The sequence below is a fragment of the Coenobita brevimanus genome, chromosome 98 (genome assembly GCF_032717465.1).
Source record: "Coenobita brevimanus isolate Jiangsu-jjx chromosome 98, ASM3271746v2, whole genome shotgun sequence".
Taxonomy (NCBI): domain Eukaryota; kingdom Metazoa; phylum Arthropoda; class Malacostraca; order Decapoda; family Coenobitidae; genus Coenobita; species Coenobita brevimanus.
The window spans coordinates 26,153,240-26,173,652 of NC_137051.1; the positions used below are offsets into that span (position 1 = coordinate 26,153,240).

Consider the following 20,413-nt stretch of genomic DNA (forward strand, 5'->3'; position numbering starts at 1 on the left):
CTGATGGAGAATTGTTGCCAACATTCCTCCATTAAGTTTGTCCAACACTTTAACTTTCTCTGTCAGCAACATCACTTTACTAGTCCATTTTGGTGTGTTACCACATGCATCACTAGCACTACGCTTAGGCCCCATGCTGACAGACAAGGCAAGCAATCACTGGAAGGCAGAAAAATAAGCCACAAATAACGATTAGCAAGTCACGCATATTTCGACCGTCGGATTCAAACTGACTGTGTGGTGCGTGGTAGACCGACCACCCACACATACAAATATGTATGCACATGGGCAGCAGGTAGGCATTTTTATATTTTTATATTTTATTTGTGGAGTGAGGAGGAGATGCAAGGGTGTGCCAGGGACAGCATGGTGGAATGATGAGTTGAAACGAGCTGTGGAACAAAAGAAGAAGGCATATAGTGAATGGTTAGCGAGTAGAGGTAGGGGAGAAGATGAGAGAGAGAAGAGAGGGGTATATGTGAGCAGGAGAAGGGAGGTTAAGAGACTGGTGAAGGAGAGTAAAAAGAAAGTGGATGAAGAGTTTGGGAGGAATCTGAGTGTGAAATGGAGGGAGAGTAAGAAATTGTTTTGGAAGGAGGTAAAGAAAGTAAGGCAGTGTGAAAGGGGAAATAGTAGGGGAGTGAAAGATAGGAATAATAGATTGTTGGTGGAGAAGAGAGAGAAACTGAGGAGATGGAAGGAGCACTTTGAGGATTTGTTGAATGTGGAGAGTGAGAACAGTGCGAGTATAAGTGGTTGGGGAATGGCTGGGAGAAGAAGAGATGAGAGGAGGGAGGAAGAGATCAGTAGGGCGGAAGTAGTGGAAGCGATGAAGAATATTAAGTTGGGAAAGGCCCCAGGAATTGATGGAGTGTGTGGTGAAATGCTTAGGTATGGGGGTGAGATTGTTGTGGAGTGGATATGGAAGTTGTGTAGATTGGCTTGGGAAGAGGAAAGGGTTCCAGAGGACTGGAAATCAGGTATAATTGTTCCTTTATACAAAGGAAAAGGAGAGAGAGAAGTATGTGGTAATCATAGGGGTATTTGCCTACTTAGTGTGACTGGTAAAATATATGGTAGAATACTCATTGATAGGGTTAGGCATATGACAGAGGAGCTAGTTGGAGAAGAACAAGGGGGATTTAGGAAGGGAAAAGGGTGTGTAGATCAGATATTTGTTCTAAGATGTTTAGTGGAGAAGTATCTAGAGAAGGGAAGGAAAGTGTATGATGCCTTCATGGACTTGGAGAAAGCTTATGACAGAACAGATAGGCAAGGTATGTGGAAGGTATTAAGAATATATGGAGTGGAGGGGAAATTGTTGAGTGCTGTGAAGAGTATGTACGAGGGAGCTAGGGCTACGGTGCGAATGGATGATGAGCTGAGTGAGTTCTTTGATCTCAATGTGGGACTGAAACAGGGTTGTGTGATGTCTCCATGGCTGTTTAATATATACATGGATGGGGTTGTAAAGGAGGTGCAGGGTAGGGCAGTGGATGTGGGGGTGGCTCTAATGAATGTGGGTGAGATTTGGAAGCTTCCGGTGTTGCTGTTTGCTGACGATACAGTGCTGTTGAGTGAAGATGAATGGGAGTTGCAAGGTTTGGTGAATGAATTTGGGAGAGTGTGTAGGAGGAGGAAGCTGAAAGTTAATGTAAACAAAAGTAAAGTTATGGTGTTTGAGAGGAATGAAGTCACAGAGTGTGCAGTTAGGTTGGATGGTGAGGATATGGAGAATGTGAGTGCATTCAAGTACTTGGGTAGTGTGATGAGTAAGGATGGAACTTTGGGGGATGAAGTGCGTGAAAGGGTACAGCACGGAAGGAAGGTTGTTGGTACACTGAGAGCAGTGATGAGAAATAGGGAGGTGAGTATGGAAGTTAAGAAGTCACTGCATGATAGTATTGTGATCCCTACCCTGACGTATGGAAGCGAGGCATGGACCTTACAAGAGGGGAACAAGTCAAGAGTGAGAGCAGTGGAAATGAGTTACTTGAGAGGAGCATGTGGAGTGACGTGGAGGGACAGGTTGATGAATGAAGAAGTGAAGGAATGCTGTGGGGTGGATGTGGATGTGGTTGAGAAGATTAGGAGAAATACACTGAGGTGGTTTGGACATGTGGAGAGAATGGAAAATGAAAGACTGACTAAGAGGGTGTATGTGGGTGAGGTGGGGGGAGGGAGAGGGAGAGGTAGACCGAGGATGAGGTGGAGGGATGGAGTTGAGAGGTATATGAGGGAGGGGGGGGGTGAGTTGGGGGGAGGGTAGTCGGATGGTGGGTGACAGAGCGACTTGGATGCGTTTTGTCTGCGGCCACCCTTTGCGGGATTAGGGCGTCGGGCTATAGAATAGTGTAGAAAATTTACTTCTCTTGTATATTAAAATTATTTATTTGAATACGATAATTTTATGTGTTAATTATTGTATGAAAAATTCGTGGATAACCGAAATCGCGTGAAAAAAGTTCGCGTGAATTAAGGGCTTACCTGTATATACATATCATCCATCCATCATCCAATCCTACATTGCCCCATGAGGAGCGTAGGAGCCCGGGGCTAGGAAGTTGGTCCTGACATTTAAGATGAGAGTGACCAGCCTCAATCATCCCTGAGTGGCATTACATGAGCAATGAACCCCAACCACCCCTTGCATATAAAGCTTCACTGGCTCAATCCGATTGGAGCGCAAAAATTACCCACTAAACCACCAGGTGCCAAAATTTGGTTATATGGTTACCACCCAGCATATTAAATGGTTTCCTGGTGCACAGGAAACCATTTGGCTTGTCACTCAGTGTAGAGTCACCCACAGGCCGAAGGAAGTGGAAAGAATGAAGGAAAGAAAGACAGAAGAGATATGGAAGGAAAGAAGGATGGAGGGGAAAGGGCAGACAACCGAGAGCAGCACTACATCGAGTGAGTGGATGGTGAGCCCCCCCACCTACCACAAATATATATATATATATATATATATATATATATATATATATATATATTTATGTATGCACACATAATACAGTAATCCCTCCAAGACCCGACGTAATAGCGCCAAAGGCATGTCTGGGACTTGGGTTTCTCTGGGACTTGGGAAAATGCCTCCTGGACAGGTACTTATGGACCCTAACCCAACCTAACTCTGAAAACCACATAAATAACTCCCTACCGGACATGCACAGCACCTGCTTTAGACCCTATTCACACAAATAAGGGACATAAAGCATGAAATAAATGAAAAAGAACCAGAGAATGAGGATTTAGAGGTGAGTATGGAAAATATTTAGAAGTAAACAGGGTACTTACATGTCTGTGGCCATTGTGAAGAATAACCCACCTCCTCTCAGACTCTGACAGTACGAAGGTGCACCTGAAGCACCTACAGTAATCCAGTTTTGCACTACACTTAACCCTTTGCACTCTGAATTCTAATTTCTTAACACTGCGCACTCTTTTCTTACTTGCGCTGCACTTGCAACTCACCAGTGTTGCACTCTGCCCTTAATCCCTTCCACTCTGAATTCTAATTTCTTAACACTGCACAACCTGTAAATTCCCATGTGGTCTAATGGCAAGTTTTTGCTGTTTATTCACTGTCAGAGTCCGACAGTAGGGGTTGCAGGCAGCTAAGGGGTGCATCGCTGGGACGTGGTGATGGGCTACCCACTGCAGACGACTCCAAAGACAGCCGCAAACTCACGTCCAGTGAAAACTCCACCATGGCCGATGTGCTGGACTGTGGCTCGGAGGTGGAAGGCATGTCTTGTTGAGGCAGCGGTGTGGAGCCAGGGCTGGGCACAGCAGGAGTCACAGGCGTGAAGAAAGTGTCAATTGTTGATTGACGTAAGGAACGGTAATTCTGGTGAGTGATGATGCGTACTTCCTCCACAAGTCTTAGGGGCCCCATCTCCTGGTCGCAGTCCAGGTGTTCAAGATAGTCTAGAATGAACTGGACATGCTCCCAGGGTGCGCTAGCTTGGGGCTGGCTGGAGTAGTACCGTGCTGAGAGAAGTCCAACTCAACCACGGCAGGTGTGCTGGGCTGTGGCTTGGAGGTGGAAGGCCTGTCTTGGGGAGGCAGTGGTGTGGAGCCAGGGCTAGGCACGGCAGGGGTCACGCGCCTGAAGAAACTGTCAATGGTTGATTGACGTAAGGAATGGAGATTCTGGCGAGTGATGATGCGCTGCCTAAAAGCGCACACTTCCTCCGCAAGTTCCAGGGGCCCAGTGTTCCGGTCGCAGTTCAGGTGTGCAATGTAGTCCATGATGAACTGGACATGCTCCCGGAGTGCACTAAGCTTGGGGATGGCTGGAGTAGTGGTGCACTGAGAGAACTCCTCATCATCGTCGCTGTCCTCGTTGGAATATTCAAACTGGGTATTTGTACCTGCAACTGAAGATGCAATCTCGATATCAGACATGATCTAATACCCAGGATCGCCCTCGTTGTCATCCAAGCACTCATGCACTTCGTCCACATCCACCTTGTCACCACCTGCATGAAGACGCGCATGGGAATCATCCACGTCAAAACCTAGAAAGTCATGCACCACATCGGCTCTGAGATGCAGACGAAACCAACCACTTTCCAGAGTCTTGACAGAGACTTCCCTCCATGCATTGACCCAGTTGTTGATGACTGACCTGAAGGTTGTAGTAGCAAAGGTTTTCCACAGTCCGCTGGCCTCGCATGTCTCGTCCCTCCCTGCACTCGTCCTCATCCTCAAGAACAATCATCACCTCGTCCAGAAACTTCCGATGGTACAGCCTCTTCATAGCCACGATCACTCCTTGGTCCATTGGTTGTATGAGAGCAGTCGTATTAGGTGGCAAAAACAAGCACCTAATGCAGCCATTCTCAGCCACCAGCTCCTTGTCGGACAGATGCGCAAGTGCACTGTCCAAGATAAGGAGAGTCTTTACCTGGTCACGTGGGATTCCCAGTGTCCTCGTTTGATAATGGATGACTTCCTTGATGAAGTGCTGGTGAAACCAGTCTTTGAAGATCTTGGCTGTGAACCAAGCCTTCAGAGAATGGTACCACATCACAGGAAGGACATCCATCAACCCACGAAGGCACCGAGGCTGCTTTGCATGGCCAACAATAACAGGATTGAGCCGGTGCATGCCGTTTGCATTGGCGCAACACAAAGCAGAATCCATTGCTTCGAGAGCTTGCATCCGGGTACGTGCTTTTCCAACTCCTCTGCCAGGGTGTTCATTGGCAGCAAGCAATAGAACAGACCAGTTTCATCAGCGCTGTAGACTTGACTGAGAGTGAGGCCCTCCCTGTCGATCAAGCCCTTCACCTTCTGCCGAAAGTCTTCTACTCCCTCCTTGGTGGTGTCCAAAGCTTCATCGTGGGCCTTACGGTTGGTAAGTCCATGTCTTAACTTGAAAGCAAAGAGCCAACCCTTGGACGCTTTGAAGTTTGGGGTGTCGTGCAACCTTGCGAACTTCTCGGCGGCAGCCTTCAGCTCCATAACACGCACCAGCACACCAGCAACATGTTGTTGTCAATACCAAATCAGCAAGGAGCGGTCGATTTCTGCAAACCTGGGAGGGAACATAACCTTCCTCTGCACGTTGCATTTGGTCTTCGATGCGAAGTCAGCCATGTACTGGGTGAGTTTGTCCAGGGATTTCTTGATATCAAACAAGGTAGAGCGGGCCAGGTTGAATTCTCGTAGGATGAGGGACTTCAACCATCCCGCGTCCACCTGCTCCAAAATCTCCCTCTTCTTCTCCAGAGTCAGAACCACTTGTTTTCTCTTCTTGGTCACACACATGAGTAAAAGGCAGCAGAGGAATAGCAGGGCCTGCAGCAGGTAAGGCACCACGACAAAAGCAAGCATGTGGGCGGCCATTGTGATAAGCGTGCACTCACAATGATGGGTAGGCAGAAAATAAGGAGGAGGCAAGGTCACCCTGCCGGATGTTGGCAGAACTATGCGGCAAAACGCAGCTGTTCAGTGCCACGCCCCAAGTTCAAATTACACACGTCGGAATTTTTTTTTTTTTTTTCCCCCCCCGAAAGCCTGAGCCCCAAATGTCCAGGACTGGGGCATCTGGGTCTTATAGGGATTACTAAATATATTATATATATATATAATATATGTATATACAGTACTGTATATGTAGCAGTCACGGCTCAGTGGGTTAGAGCGCTCCGCTCTGACCGAACGGTCAGAGGATCGAATCCACCCAAGGGTCATTGGTAGACATCAGGAAGCGCATCCGGTCATAAAATGCTACACGCTCCAATCCAAAAAGTCCTCTACCCATGGGCAACACCTTAGCCCTTCGGGGATACCCGGCATAAAACCAAATTATTATTATTTATATATATATATATATATATATATATATATATATATATATATATATAATATATGTATATACTGTATATGTAGCAGTCACGGCTCAGTGGGTTAGAGCGCTCCGCTCTGACCGAAGGGTCAGAGGATCGAATCCACCCAAGGGTCATTGGTAGACATCAGGGAGGGCATCCGGTCATAAAATGCTACACGCTCCAATCCAAAAAGTCCTCTAACCAGGGGCAACGCCTTAGCCCTTCGGGGATACCCGGCATAAAACCAAATTATTATTATTTATATATATATATAAATATATATATATACTGTATATATAACTATACAGACATGTAAATGAGAAACATAAACATGGAATACCGAGTTTTCATCTACTGCTTCATGACATCTTCAAGGTAGCAAAACAGCTTGAGGTAGAGAGGAATTTACAGAAACCTCCATTACCATATCTCAGATGTTAACTATCTATCTATCTATCTATCTATTGCCAGACCCCTCAATCCCGTTTGGGGTGGCCACAAACAAATCGCCTCCACGCCGTCCTGTCCCCCGTCATTTCATTGTCCTGCTCCCAACTCACACCCCCCTCTCTCATATACCTCTCCACCCCATCCCTCCATTTCATCCTCGGCCTCCCCCTCCCTCTTCCCCCCTCCACCTCACTCACATACACTTTCTTCGTCAGTCTTTCACCCTCCAAATGTTAACAAGTGAATAAAATTTTTAAAGTTTCAAATAAACGTGGGAGCTGAACCTAGAACCAATAAAAAGAATGCATACACACCTAACTCTATATGGAAAAAAAAAAAAAAAAAAAACAGTAAAAGCTGGATTAACCGGAGTGCATGTGGATTCTTCCATTTCGGATATGGAATTTTCTGGATAATCGAATGTTACTCTTAGAAATTTTCTGGGAGGTCAAACAAATGAAGCAGTACCAAACTTGGGACTTTATTTCATAAAGTACATTATTCAGTATTAGTGAGTGGTACGTGGCGGCAACCATCATCCATTCACCTAATGTAGTGCTGCCTACTTCTTCCTTAGCCTTTATCACTCTTTTTCAGTGCCTGCCCTCCTTTCTTCCTATTTCTCTCATCTTTCCTGTCACTTCTTATTGCTTTTCTTTCCTTTACAGGTGGCTTTACATTGAGTGACAAGCCAAATGGTTTCCTGTAAGCCAAGAAACCATTTACAACGCTGGGTGGTAACCATATAACCAAACCACATGTGCCCCCTACGTGTCAACAAGTGGGTTGGGGGAGGGTTAGTGCCCCTCCCTGCAAAATAAATAACTCAAAGTCAAATGGCCACCCCTTACGGGATTATGGCGTCTGGCAATAGATAGATAGATACAGTACAGGTACACTCATACTCACTAATATCTGCCCAGGGGTGCCCCCTTTCTACCTCAGAATGCCCAGGGACGTGGAGAGGGAGGGACGAAACGAGCTCCACCTGCCACTACCCCAGCTCCCGACCATCCCTCATACCCCTACCCAACTCCCCACCGCACCCATCATTCTTAACTAGCAGTTACATCTCAAGCTGATTTCATGCTTAACACACTTGGTCACACTACTAATACAAACAAAGAACATTAGGATATGTTAAAAGAATACTGTATAACTATCAACATGTTGCAGCAAGAAATAATCATTATGATGTTGACAGTAAAACAAAATTGTTAACAATGGCCACCTCAAGCCTCCTGTGTTGGGTGCACTGCTTTGCAAACACACACACACACACACACACACACACACACACACACACACACACACACACTGAAAAACACAGACATTAACACACCCACACAAGCAGGCACAGACATAGACACATGCAAACACCCAACACATCAGGCCTGGGATGACCGTTGTTAACGTTTTTGTTTTAATGTCAATGTTATAATGCATTAATTTCTTGCTGCAGCTTGTTCATAGTCATATTATATACTTTTTACATATCCTAGTGTTTTATATTTGTGTATCAGTAATGTGACTATGAGTGTAAAGTATTAGGTCAGCTTGAGATGTAATTGCCAGTTAAGAATGACAAGTGGGGGACTGGGAGGGGTAGGGGTATGGGGAAGGGGACTGGACACAAACCAGCAAACATTACCAAAACTTATTTAACTCCTTAACCACGGGGTTGTTAGGAATGTGGCGTGCGTGTCCTATGGGGATATTTGGGCTCCAACTGACTTTTTAAAAATATTTGCCAAAAATCAGTTATTAGTCCTAGAGTATTATAATTGCATAAGCATATGGCACATACCTTCAGCTTTCTCCTGGGATGTGTGTTGAGCCTTCGTCGTCTACCGTAGGACTTGTGGAGACTTCTGAAGTTGGGTAACAAAGGCTCCACTTTACACTTCCCGATACACCGTAATATGGTTACCACTGCCTGATATTATAACTACAAACACTGTTCTATGAATTTCAAGTAGTTTGGAATCTATCTATCTATCTATTGCCAGACGCTCAATCCCGTTTGGGGTGGCCACAAACAAATCGCCTCCACGTCGTCCTGTCACCCGCCATTTCACTGCCCTGCTCCCAACTCACACCCTCCTCTCTCATATACCTCTCCACCCCATCCCTCCATCTCATCCTCAGCCTCCCCCTCCCTCTTCCCCCCTCCACCTCACTCACATACACTCTTTTCGTCAGTCTTTCACCCTCCATCCTCTCCACATGGCCAAACCACCTCAGTGTGTTCCTCATAACACTTCCTATCACATCCACATCCACACCACAACGCTCCTTTATATCCTCATTCGTCAGCCTGTCTCTCCATGTGACTCCACAGGCTCCTCTTAAATAACTCATTTCCACTGCTCTCACTCTTGACTTGTGTCCTTCCAACAACGTCCAAGCTTCACTTCCATACGTTAGAGTTGGAATCCATATTCCAAAAAAAAAAACACTGTGAAAGCAATGTAAATTACGAGTGCATACGAGCTTTCCTCTGTGCTGGTTCTCCGATGCATTCTGAGGCAGAGCTTCATTTATTATTTATAAACACACTCACACTTTATATTCCTAGTACTTTATTACTTATTTATATATACAATATTTATCTATAGGTTTCTTTCAGTACTAGTACCTTATTTTCACACCAGGCATTCACTTTCTCGTTCTGTAAACTAGCATTGAGAGCAAAGCTGTCACTTTCACTTTCATTACTCCTATTATTTATACTCATATTCTTATATTACTACTTATTTACATTTCTATTTACAATCTCCATTTTATTTCCATTATTTACATTTCTATTTTATTTACACTATGTTATGCACTGTCACTTGCAGTAACTTATAAAACTATTTTCCACTGATCAGTTATATTTACATTCATTGCTTTCACTTGCTGTTTACACACTATTTACACATTATTTACATTTCCACTTGCACTGTTTTAAAGTCACCAGAAAGATCGTAGTCACTGTCCATCATTATCATTGATAAATTAGCCAGTTCACGTTCCACAGCAGAGTCACTTAGCCCTTTGCCCCTTCCCACACAAGGTTTAGTAGGGGTAGAGGTCACAGGGCCCTTTGCATGGGGCTAAAAAGCGGCGGAATTGGACAGGCGCGAATCCGACATGGTTTCACCTTGAAAGACGACAGTAAACTGAATGCTGTGGCCTAGGGGCAGTGCAGGGTTGCCAATGTCAGCATGGTGACAGCTGCTAGTTTATATGCTATGAAATGATTGGCAGGAATTCTAGACAATACATAATAAATTAGGTAGTTCCAGGTGAATGTAAATATCACTTAGGCTTCTCCCTTCCTTTTTTATATGTACTGTATTTTTATTATGAGAACAGGTCATACAGCATATTTCAAGGGGAAATAAACAGGGAAAATTAGCGAACAAGTGCACGTGAGGTGTTGCCAGGTGATAATTAGCCCATTCCAGATGTATGGCAGTATCAATTACCTTTTCTCTTTCTTTTATATATTATTTGGTATAAGAATAGGGCAAAGGGCACATTTTAATGGATAAAATGAGTGGAAAAATCCATCCAGGATTTGTGTAGCGCAGCGCAGCTGGTCAGGCAGGAGGAGAGGGTAATGGAGGGGAGGTAAGGAGGGGAGTCAAGGACAGGAGAAAAATGGCTAAATTGTCAACAGTGGATGGGAGTACAGGTGACATTAGCAGAACTGAGTATAGCTGGACACTGGTAGTACTGATAGATGATACAAACCACCACTTGAAAGCCCGGGTGCATTCAAAATAACACAGAATCACAAAAGTGACACCCTGCTGTATGATCCCTTGCTCCCGAGCATCACGAAAGTGACGCCCCACAGTTAAGGGGTTAAAGAAAAATTTAGCATGTGTTACAGTCCAAAATAATTTTGAAAACCTAGCTGCGTGCACTACTTTATCCTGTACTGTACAGAACTAATCAATAATTATAGGGGGACGTCCGGTATCTGAAATATTTTCGACCCCATGCCGGATCGAATTTGCATTCCGGTTATACGGATGTGCCGATGTATCGGATGGCAGTTAATCGCACTTTACTGTAAATGAAACTGCCTATGTATACATACAGTAGTAAAATTATACATACAAATAAATATTCATAATGATCTGATGCTTTTTAAATCATTTCAGAACAGGATTCAAATGACATTTTAAACACAAACATAGAAGAGATCATCATATTAAATTTGATAAAGTTATGATTATTTATTGTTCTGGTTGCACAGGTGAATGATTTCTTGCCGAGTCCATCTTTATAAAAATTACTAACAACACTATGAATTTAAAAGATGGCCTGTACAATAAACATAACATAATGCTAAACCTACTATTAAGAGATGCAAAAATCAAGCATGCTGTAACATCATGGCCACACATTATAAATACAAGCCAAAATAGTGTGTAAATACAGACGCTGATAATGAAATTTGATTTACTGAGGTAAATCCTCCAGTTCTGATGTGCTTCACTAAGTCCACCTTAGCATTCCTCTGTATGTCACCTACGTTGAATTTCATCCCTCCTTCCCCCAGATATATTTTATACTGTTATGTCCCTGTCCCACACTGCCACAGGTTCCAACAGCAGTAGTTCAGTACTGGAATGACACTGCCCAGTGAGTTGTTCTTCTTGTGGTAAGCTTTCAGGTGTGCAACGAGATCAGCTCAAGCGCTGTAAACAAACACTGGCTTCTAAAGTTCATTGTCCTTATTCACCAAAGAATTACACTCAATGCTTGCCAACTTCACTTCACTGTTTTCACAAGTACTGGAGCTATACAATCTTCACTATCTGTACTGACACTGAACTACACACAAACTGAACTGAGACCCCTCTAGTTCCTTCCCCATCCTTATATAAGCTTCCTAAATACTAGAATTATTGGCTACTTTCTCAGAAACGCAACCGTTACCAACTCAGAGACATCCAAAATATCCAGTGATTTCTTACATTTATATAACACTTGAAATTATTTAGCTTATACACTAAGATAAAATTACATAATTTGACAATCACATAACATTATAGATAAAAGGAGCACTAAATTCAATGCACGACTCCACAAAATACCTCCAATCTCAAATAGCAGGCTAAATGGCAACTCCCACTCGCAACCGAAAAATATAAGAAATGCTGAGAGCCTTCCAACACTTCCCATCTAGCAAATCCCACTTCTCAACAATACTTTAATATTTCATCTTCTGTGCAGTACACACAGAGTGCCCAAGGAGGTGGTCAAATGAGCAATAAGAAAGCTTGGTATTAAGAAGTGGTTGGTTATAGTGGTCATAGCAATGTATGGGGGTACACATACCCTGGTGAGAGTGAATGGAGGTTTGAGTGATGAGTTTTCAGTGAATGTCGGTGAACATCAGGGGTCAGTTTTAAGGCCCATACTGTTTTATCATGGTGCTTGAACTTCTCTCATGTGACTTAAAAACAAGAGTCCCATGGGAAATATTTTATAGTGAAGACACTGTACTGACTGCAAAGAATGAAAGGGTAGGGAAGAAAGAAGTGGAAAGATGGAAAGGGGTAAAAGGGTTTGAGGGTAAACACTGATAAAACAATAGCGTCATCTAGGGCAGCAGGAAGTACCATCAAACCAGTGGGAATGTGGCCATGTGAAGTTTGCCACAAGGGCGTGGGAAGTAACTCCAGTTTGTGCTGTGTCCATGATAAGTGGATGCATAAGGGATGTAGAGACAGGCTGCAAAATAATGCTGATTTGGTGTGTGTGTGGCATGTAGGGGAGAGCACACAATGGCGGAGAGACAGGAAAAATTAATCTTGCTGGGGAGTCTCTTGAGTGCGTGGAGAAGTTTTGGTACTTGGATGACAAACGATATGAGCTGGAGGTAGGGCTGGAGTTAGCCCAGTGACATGGGTCAAGAGTGGCTGGATGAAGGAGTTGGCCCTCCTGAAACTGAGAGAGCTCACTCTCCATGCTAAGGGGTCTTTGTATGCAGTGTGTTAGGAGTGTAATGCTGTATGGTGTTGGGACTTGGGCCGTAAAGATGGAGGATATATGTAGGCTCAAATGTACCGGTACATGATAATGATTATGATAGAAGGATGTGTAGCACATCCCTGCATGTCAGGCCTAGGTGACTTAGAATTCTGAATGAAGAGTTGAGAGGAAGGTTGGGAACTGGATGTATTGTACAGTGATGAGAAAGGGTAGATTGAAATGGTTTAGGCATGTGGAGAAGATGGAGGATGACAACTGGGTGTGGAGGGAGAGAGGTGTGAACACTGAAGGTAGTGCTGCAAGAGGGAGACCAAAGACCTCAGGGATATGGGACTGAACGTAGAGTCTGAGAGCGATCAACCAATGTGGTGAGCTATCATTGGGTGACAGGATGGTGCCTGGGAGGGGCCAGGGACGTTTGCGATGGTTTGGCCCTCACGCTGTCCTCCTCCTCCTCTTCGAGAGCCTCTGGGGGGTGGACCCTCAACGAAGACACCAACGCTCCAGGTTCAAAGACACTACAACATACTACAGCACCCTACAGATCATACAGATAAAGCCCTAAAAATAATCACTGGCTGTACAGCAATGACACCTAATGACCACCTACACCAAGAAACCAAAGTCCTCAAAGTCAAGGATACTCTACACATGAGAGGCACACAAATTCTTGTGGCAGCCTCCACAAACCCACACCATCCACTACGCTACATGGCAGTACATCCACACACACCAGGGAACATCAAAACAACACCCAGCACACGATATCATACACAAATACTGTCATCTCTCAGCCCTCATTCACCTCAAATGAGCTTCCAGAAGCATATCCATGCTCAAATCAATCAATGCTCCATTCAGTCACTCAAAAGACAACACACAGCTGCATGCATGGCCTCCTGAAATCCAGCCTTCTGAATCCTACCTCCCTCATGAGGACAGGGTCCACCTGGCCAGGCTGAGATATGGGCATCATCCAGCCCCCATGAGTTATCAGAAGAGGCTGAATGACTCAGTCGCTGATGCCTGTCCAGGATGCAAAATAGCACCCCATACTATTAAGCCCATCATGGAAGAATGCATTGCACACAATCGCCTGTGCCACTCCTTGAGAGCTCTGTGGGAAAGTCTGGTCTTGGCCAAGGAACTCTTTAGGGACTCGGGGCTGTTCGGCTAAACTGCCTAGGGAACAACTACTATACTACACAAAAATTGCATTTCACATTCTATTCCTGTTTTCAAATAATGTACTGTACACTGTACCTTACCTTGCAAAATTATGGCTAGCATCAATAAAAGTAGGTAGGCTGCCAGTGGTAAGTCCCTTGAGTCGTTGCATGGTTGTGGTGGGAGCATCTGCTACAAACGGCACCAGAAGTGACTGTCTTGCATGAGATCGTAACATGCTGTCAAACACAGGCATTTTGTTCTGGTATGGTAGGGCATCCTCATCTTTCAGGGAGTGGTTGTATATTGTGAAATCATATCGTAGTGCATCAACTATGAGAATCACACTTCTATTAAAGGCAGGAGGCATCCAGCAGCCAGCATCATTATCAGCACTAGCACTACCATCTTGTATGTTGTTTTTCAACTTAAAGTCATGGCAGGTGGAGCTGAATGGGACAACTTGTCTGGTCAAGAGGAAGCCATGGCTAAATATTAAGAGACCAACTGTCACCAGCTCACTCAGGCACAATACAAGTATAAACAATAAGCAACTGCTCCAGCCTGGTCCCCACATTGTTCTTCACGGCTCTGAAAAGTTTAGAAATAAACATGTTAAGATAAAAACTCAGTTTCTGCTATGTAATATAAAATATACACGAGGAAAAATATATATGCAGTTTCTGCTACATTACATACAACATACATGAGCAAAAATACATATGCATATCATATACTTGTCCGACATTTGTATTTCCTCTTCACAGATTTTCAACATGGTCAAACATATAATGGTTTTCCCACTAAAATGGAAACTACCAGTATTTCCAATGTAGAAATTTGGACACTAAAATCTGGTGGAGTAATGCTAAGTTACTGAAGCTACTATTTTGCTGATGTACATCCTCAATAAATTATATACTGTAAGGTACTTTCTGTAGGACTCGAATTTTCATATCAGTGGAGGTTCAAATAAATGATAAGAAGAAAGGCATGCCTACGACAGCCCTAGTGTATCACTTTATATATTCTGCATGGTGTCACAAATGCCACATATATTATAATCATCATCATCATGATTTTCATTATTAGCTTTACCATCTTGACCTTTTTCCTACCCAAGGATGGAGTGAGGTAAGGTCTTCTTTAAACATTAAAGGAAAGGAGATGTACAGAAATTCATTAATCATGTTAATGAAACAGAAAGTGCAATAAAAGACAAAGAAAGGAAGCTAAGGCCAAACACCCATTATTCACTCACAGCAAGTATGGTTAGAGGCACCCTGAGGAAGAGCGTTTCGAAAGCCCTCTTCCAACACCAGAACAGAAGGAGTCATCCCAGACTCAGATGCTGAGAAGATCCATTACTTCTTGTCTCTATATAAAAATGGTTGCAAGCCATGGTATGGTATGGTTATCTTCAAGCAGGGTCATTAATGTCTTATCTGTTCATTCAAAGTAAGTGCTCTAGGATGCATTTTCCATACTTCCTCTGTCATGCACTGCAGAAACCCACTCAAACACTAAGCAGAACTCATTGCCATTACAATAAACTTGCTAAAATCTGGCTAAATGGTCGACATCAGGAAAGCGTGGTGCGTAAATTCATGTTATGGGAGATCCTGACCCTACGGGAAAACTGGCTTATAGTCAACACCCTCCCCAATTTCGCACTTAATGTCCCCCAGACCTTCTCTAACCATGTCAAACTGGCTTAATATATACTACTCAGCGATCACAACATCACCCCACACAAGTGAACCTCTAAGCATTCATGTGACTAGTGACGTGGTGTGGCAGATACACTTGTGCAATTACTGATAATTTCCATCAACTGTCCAATTTTCTTCATACAGAAATGACACTGGAAAGGTTTGAAAGGTTTATTAATGACTCTTATTGACCCCTTCCAAGTCATACAAGTACAAACTATTGTTGCACAATTTTACACAATCCAATACACGAGAGAAAAACTACATTTATTACGGGAAAAACTTGGCCTTCCAGTGTCTTATTCTGCCTATATTTTAAATTACAATACAACCATGTCTTAATGCTGTGACACTACTCGCAGTGCTGTGTCATTTATTAATTATTATAGAGGTAGACTCATTCCTCCTTAGTATCAGCCAGAGTTATCACTTTTAAAACTAAACAACTCTTAAAAATCAAAATAGTGTTAGGTACTATAAGTGTACTAATTTGTGGTAGGCGGGGGCAATCACTATCCACTCACTTGATGTAGTGTTGCTCTCGGGTGTCTGCCCTTTCCTCTCCTCCATCCTTCTTTCCATCCATCCTCTTGTCTTTCTTTCCTTCATTCTTTCCTCTTGCTTCTGCCTGCAGGTGACTTTACACTCTCTCTTGTGTCTTTCTTTCCTTCATTCTTTCCTCTTGCTTCTGCCTGCAGGTGACTTTACACTCTCTCTTGTGTCTTTCTTTCCTTCATTCTTTCCTCTTCCTTCTGCCTGTGGGTGACTTGACACTGAGTGACAAGCCAAATGGTTTCCTGTACACCAGGAAACCATTTACTACGCTGGGTGGTAACCATATACAGTAAAAGTCCAATTCTTTGGCATCCAATTCCCCGGTAAATCTGACATTTCGGCAGTTTTGAGAAATAGTCCCATTTACGAAAATCTCTGATCGTTCGGCAGATTTTCCGATTTTTTTCGTCCCCTCTACTGCTGGGGGCTTCTTCCAGCAGTAGCAGACTCCAATCAACCCCTTCTATTATACATATGTAAATAAGGAACCAACTATAAGTTTAGGTAAGTGCATGTGAACTTGTAGGCCTACTGTATCATTACATTTATATACAGTATGTTCACTAATTTCTTTATTTTTCATATTCATGTATAGTACTGTATTCATTACAGTATTGTACAGTATCAAACAGTATACAGTACTCTCTCCAAACACATTTGTAATGATATGAGTAGTGATGATAATGTTCACCGAAACATATAAGGTACTGAGTGGGTAGGGTTTTTGATAATTCGGCAATTTTGATTTTTCGGCACTTGCCTGGTCCCATAGATGCCGAAAAATAGGACTTCTACTGTAACCAAATTTTGGCTCCTGGTGGTTTAGTGGGTAATAAAGGTGCTCCAGTCGGATTGAGCCGGTGAAGGTTTATATCCAAGGGGTGGTTGGGGTTTATTGCTCCCATAATGCCACTCAGGGATGAGTGAGGCTGGTCACTCTCATCTTAAATGCCAGGACCAACTTTCCTAGTCCCAGGCTCCTACGCTCCTCATGAGGCATCGTAGGATTAGATGATGGATGGATGGATGGACTATACTAATAAAAAATTCCCCTAAGAGTATATAAATGCAAGAATCACTAACTTTTGGAATGGAGTATACATCATTATAAAAATCACTAACTTATGGAATGGAATACTTCCTAATGTAATAGTATTGGCATACTTAAAAGTAAATTTAAAATTTGTTTTTAAACATTTGTAATATACAATTGTGGGAAGTGAAGTTAGCTATGGTTGGTGTGGGTGTGAACTTGATGGGCTTGTTTGCATTATGGTCTGACTCAGCCCATATGTGCTGGTTGGCCGCTGGGAGGTGTGTGGGCAAGTCCCACACCTCCCCTGCCTGTATAATACACTCTCTGTATTACTTTATAACTCTTACCACCTCCTTTTGTTGTATATGTACTCTAAGTACTTTTATAGCAATGAAAATTACTATCTATCTATCTATTGCCAGATGCCTTAATCCCATACGGGGTGGCCACAAACAAATTGTCTCTACGTCGCCCTGTCCCCCGCCATTTCACTGCCCTGCTCCCAACTCACATCCCCCTCTCTCACATAATTCTCCACTCCATCCCTCCATCACATCCTTGGCCTCCCCCTCCCTCTCCCCTCCTCCACCTCACTCACATACACTCTCCTCATCAGTCTCTCACTCTCCATCCTCTCCACATTGGCAACCCACCACAGTGTGTTCCTCCTAACGCTTCCTATCACATCCACATCCACACAACAACGCTCTTTTATATCCTCATTTGCCAGCCTGTCTCTCCATATGACTCCACAGCTCCTCTTAAATAACTCATTTCCACTGCTCTCACTCTTGACTTGTGTCCTTCCAACAATGTCCAAGCTTCACTTCCATATGTCAGAGTTGGTATCACAATATTGTCATGTAGTAAGTTTCACTTCCATGCTCACTTCCCTGTTTCTTATCACTGCTTTCAAGGAACCAGCAAGCTTTCTTCCCTGCTGTACCCTTTCAAGCACTTCACCCTCCAAACTTCCATCCTTACTCATCACACTCCCCAAGTACTTAAATGTACTCACATTTTCCATTTCCTCACCATCCAACCTCACAGTACATTCACTGACTTCATCTATCTCTTTACTCTTCCCTACATTCACATTTAGATTCCGTTTCATACACACTCTCCCAAACTCATCCACCAACCCTTGCAGCTCCCCTTCATCTTCACTTAATAAAACAGTATCATCCGCAAACAACAGTACAGGGAGTTTCCAAACACTACCCTCTCTCACCAGGGCCATTCCAACATCCACTGCCCTACCTTGTCTCTCTTTCATTACCCCATTCATTGGACAACCATGGAGACATGACACATCCCTGTTTCAACCCAACCTTCAAATAAAAAAATTCACTCAGTTCACCATCCATATGCACTGCAGCCTTAATACCATCATACTCTTCACAGCATTCAACAACTTCCCATCCACTACATATTTTCTTAATACTTTCCACAATCCTTGTCTATCCACCCTGTCATATGCTTTCTCCAAATCCATGAAGGCCACATACAACTTCTTTCCCTTCTCTAGAAACTTTTCCATCAAAGATCTAAGAATGAATATCTGATCTACACAACCTCTTCCCTTCCTAATGCCTCCCTGTTCTTCTCCAACTAATTCCTCTGTTATTTCCCTAACTCTATCAATGAGTACCCTACCATACACTTTTCCTATTACACTAAGAAGACAAATGCCCCTAGCAATGAAAATTACTATTTTGAAATACTGACAAAAATGCCACAGTATGTCAAAACAGGTACAGTAATATAATCTTAGTCCCACTGACCAGAGAGCTTAACCTATCATTATAGACATAAGGTATTGCGTTACACTGTACTCGTTCACCATTGTCTACAAGCACCAGTGAGATACAATTAGTAAATTCACATGACTATTAAGTACAATGCACCATTATCTTAGTTATCCTGCAATAAATGTATGCCTATTCACATTATATATATATATATCTATTTACATGTGACACAGTTGTCATCAATGCTGATATCCCTATGTGTATCATATTTACTTATATTGCATGAGGAATTTGTATTTTAGTTACTATGGAATATAAAAGAATATAAACAGTATTCAAAAGTACAGTAAAAGTCAAATTCTTTGGCATCCAATTCCCCGGTAAATCTGACATTTCGGCAGTTTTGAGAAATAGTCCCATTTACGAAAATCTCTGATTGTTCGGCAGATTTTCCGATTTTTTTTGTCCCCTCTACTGCTGGGGACTTCTTCCAGCAGTAGCAGACTCCAATCAACCCCTTCTATTGTACATATGTAAATAAGGAACCTACTATAAGTTTAGGTAAGTGCATGTGATCCTGTAGGCCTACTGTATCATTACATTTATATACAGTATGTTCACTAATTTCTTTATTTTTCATATTCATGTATAGTACTGTATTCATTACAGTATTGTACAGTATCAAACAGTATACAGTACTCTCTCCAAACACATTTGTAATGATATGAGTAGTGATGATAATGTTCACTGAAACATATAAGGTACTGAGTGGGTAGGGTTTTTGATCATCATTCATTCATTCATTGCCAGATGCCATGTATCCCAAACAGGGTGGCCAAGGGCTTAGAGTTAATTGTTTTACAGGGAGGGGCACTAATCCTCCACCAACCCCACTTGAGACGTAGGGATGCCAACAGCATCTGGTGTTCCCAGGCAGTCACCCATCCAAGTACTAACCAGAAGCAACGTTGAAACTTTTTAAAAGTCATAATTATGGTGAAATTGGAATAATGTTTTAAGATCAAATGGTACCAGATAAGTGTGGCTGTCAATTTTATGTGCTGTTTCTGCAGTCATTCAGAGATGATTTGGGGGAAATGAAAAGCCAACTTCATAAATCATGATATTCAAATTTTGGATGCTTCTGACAGACGTTCAAATTTTCAAGACTGCACTGTATATGACATAATTTTTGCTTAAATGATCATCAAGTTCCTGGACAAAGTCTCACTGGTTGACGTATGATCACTTTTTGCTTATATGATAAATGACTCCCAAAAGTACAGCAACTTGTTTGTTCCAAGATGGTTTTTGAACTCAGTCACTATCAGGTGTGTTAGTGTCAGTGATGAAACAATAATGCAATATTGGAGTTCATGAAGATAGGTATGTGCAGTGAAG

General features: G+C 42.9%; 1 protein-coding gene across 1 annotated transcript in view; it reads right to left on the reverse strand.

Moving 5' to 3' along the window:
* Positions 1–14,535, reverse strand: part of PIG-O (phosphatidylinositol glycan anchor biosynthesis class O) — a 174,252-nt gene extending 159,717 nt beyond the window's left edge. The window contains exon 1 of the mRNA XM_080283570.1: positions 14,060–14,535. Within this exon, the coding sequence (XP_080139696.1) occupies positions 14,060–14,535 (476 nt within the window). The remainder of the gene's footprint in view (positions 1–14,059) is intronic.
* Positions 14,536–20,413: the final 5,878 nt, after the last annotated feature.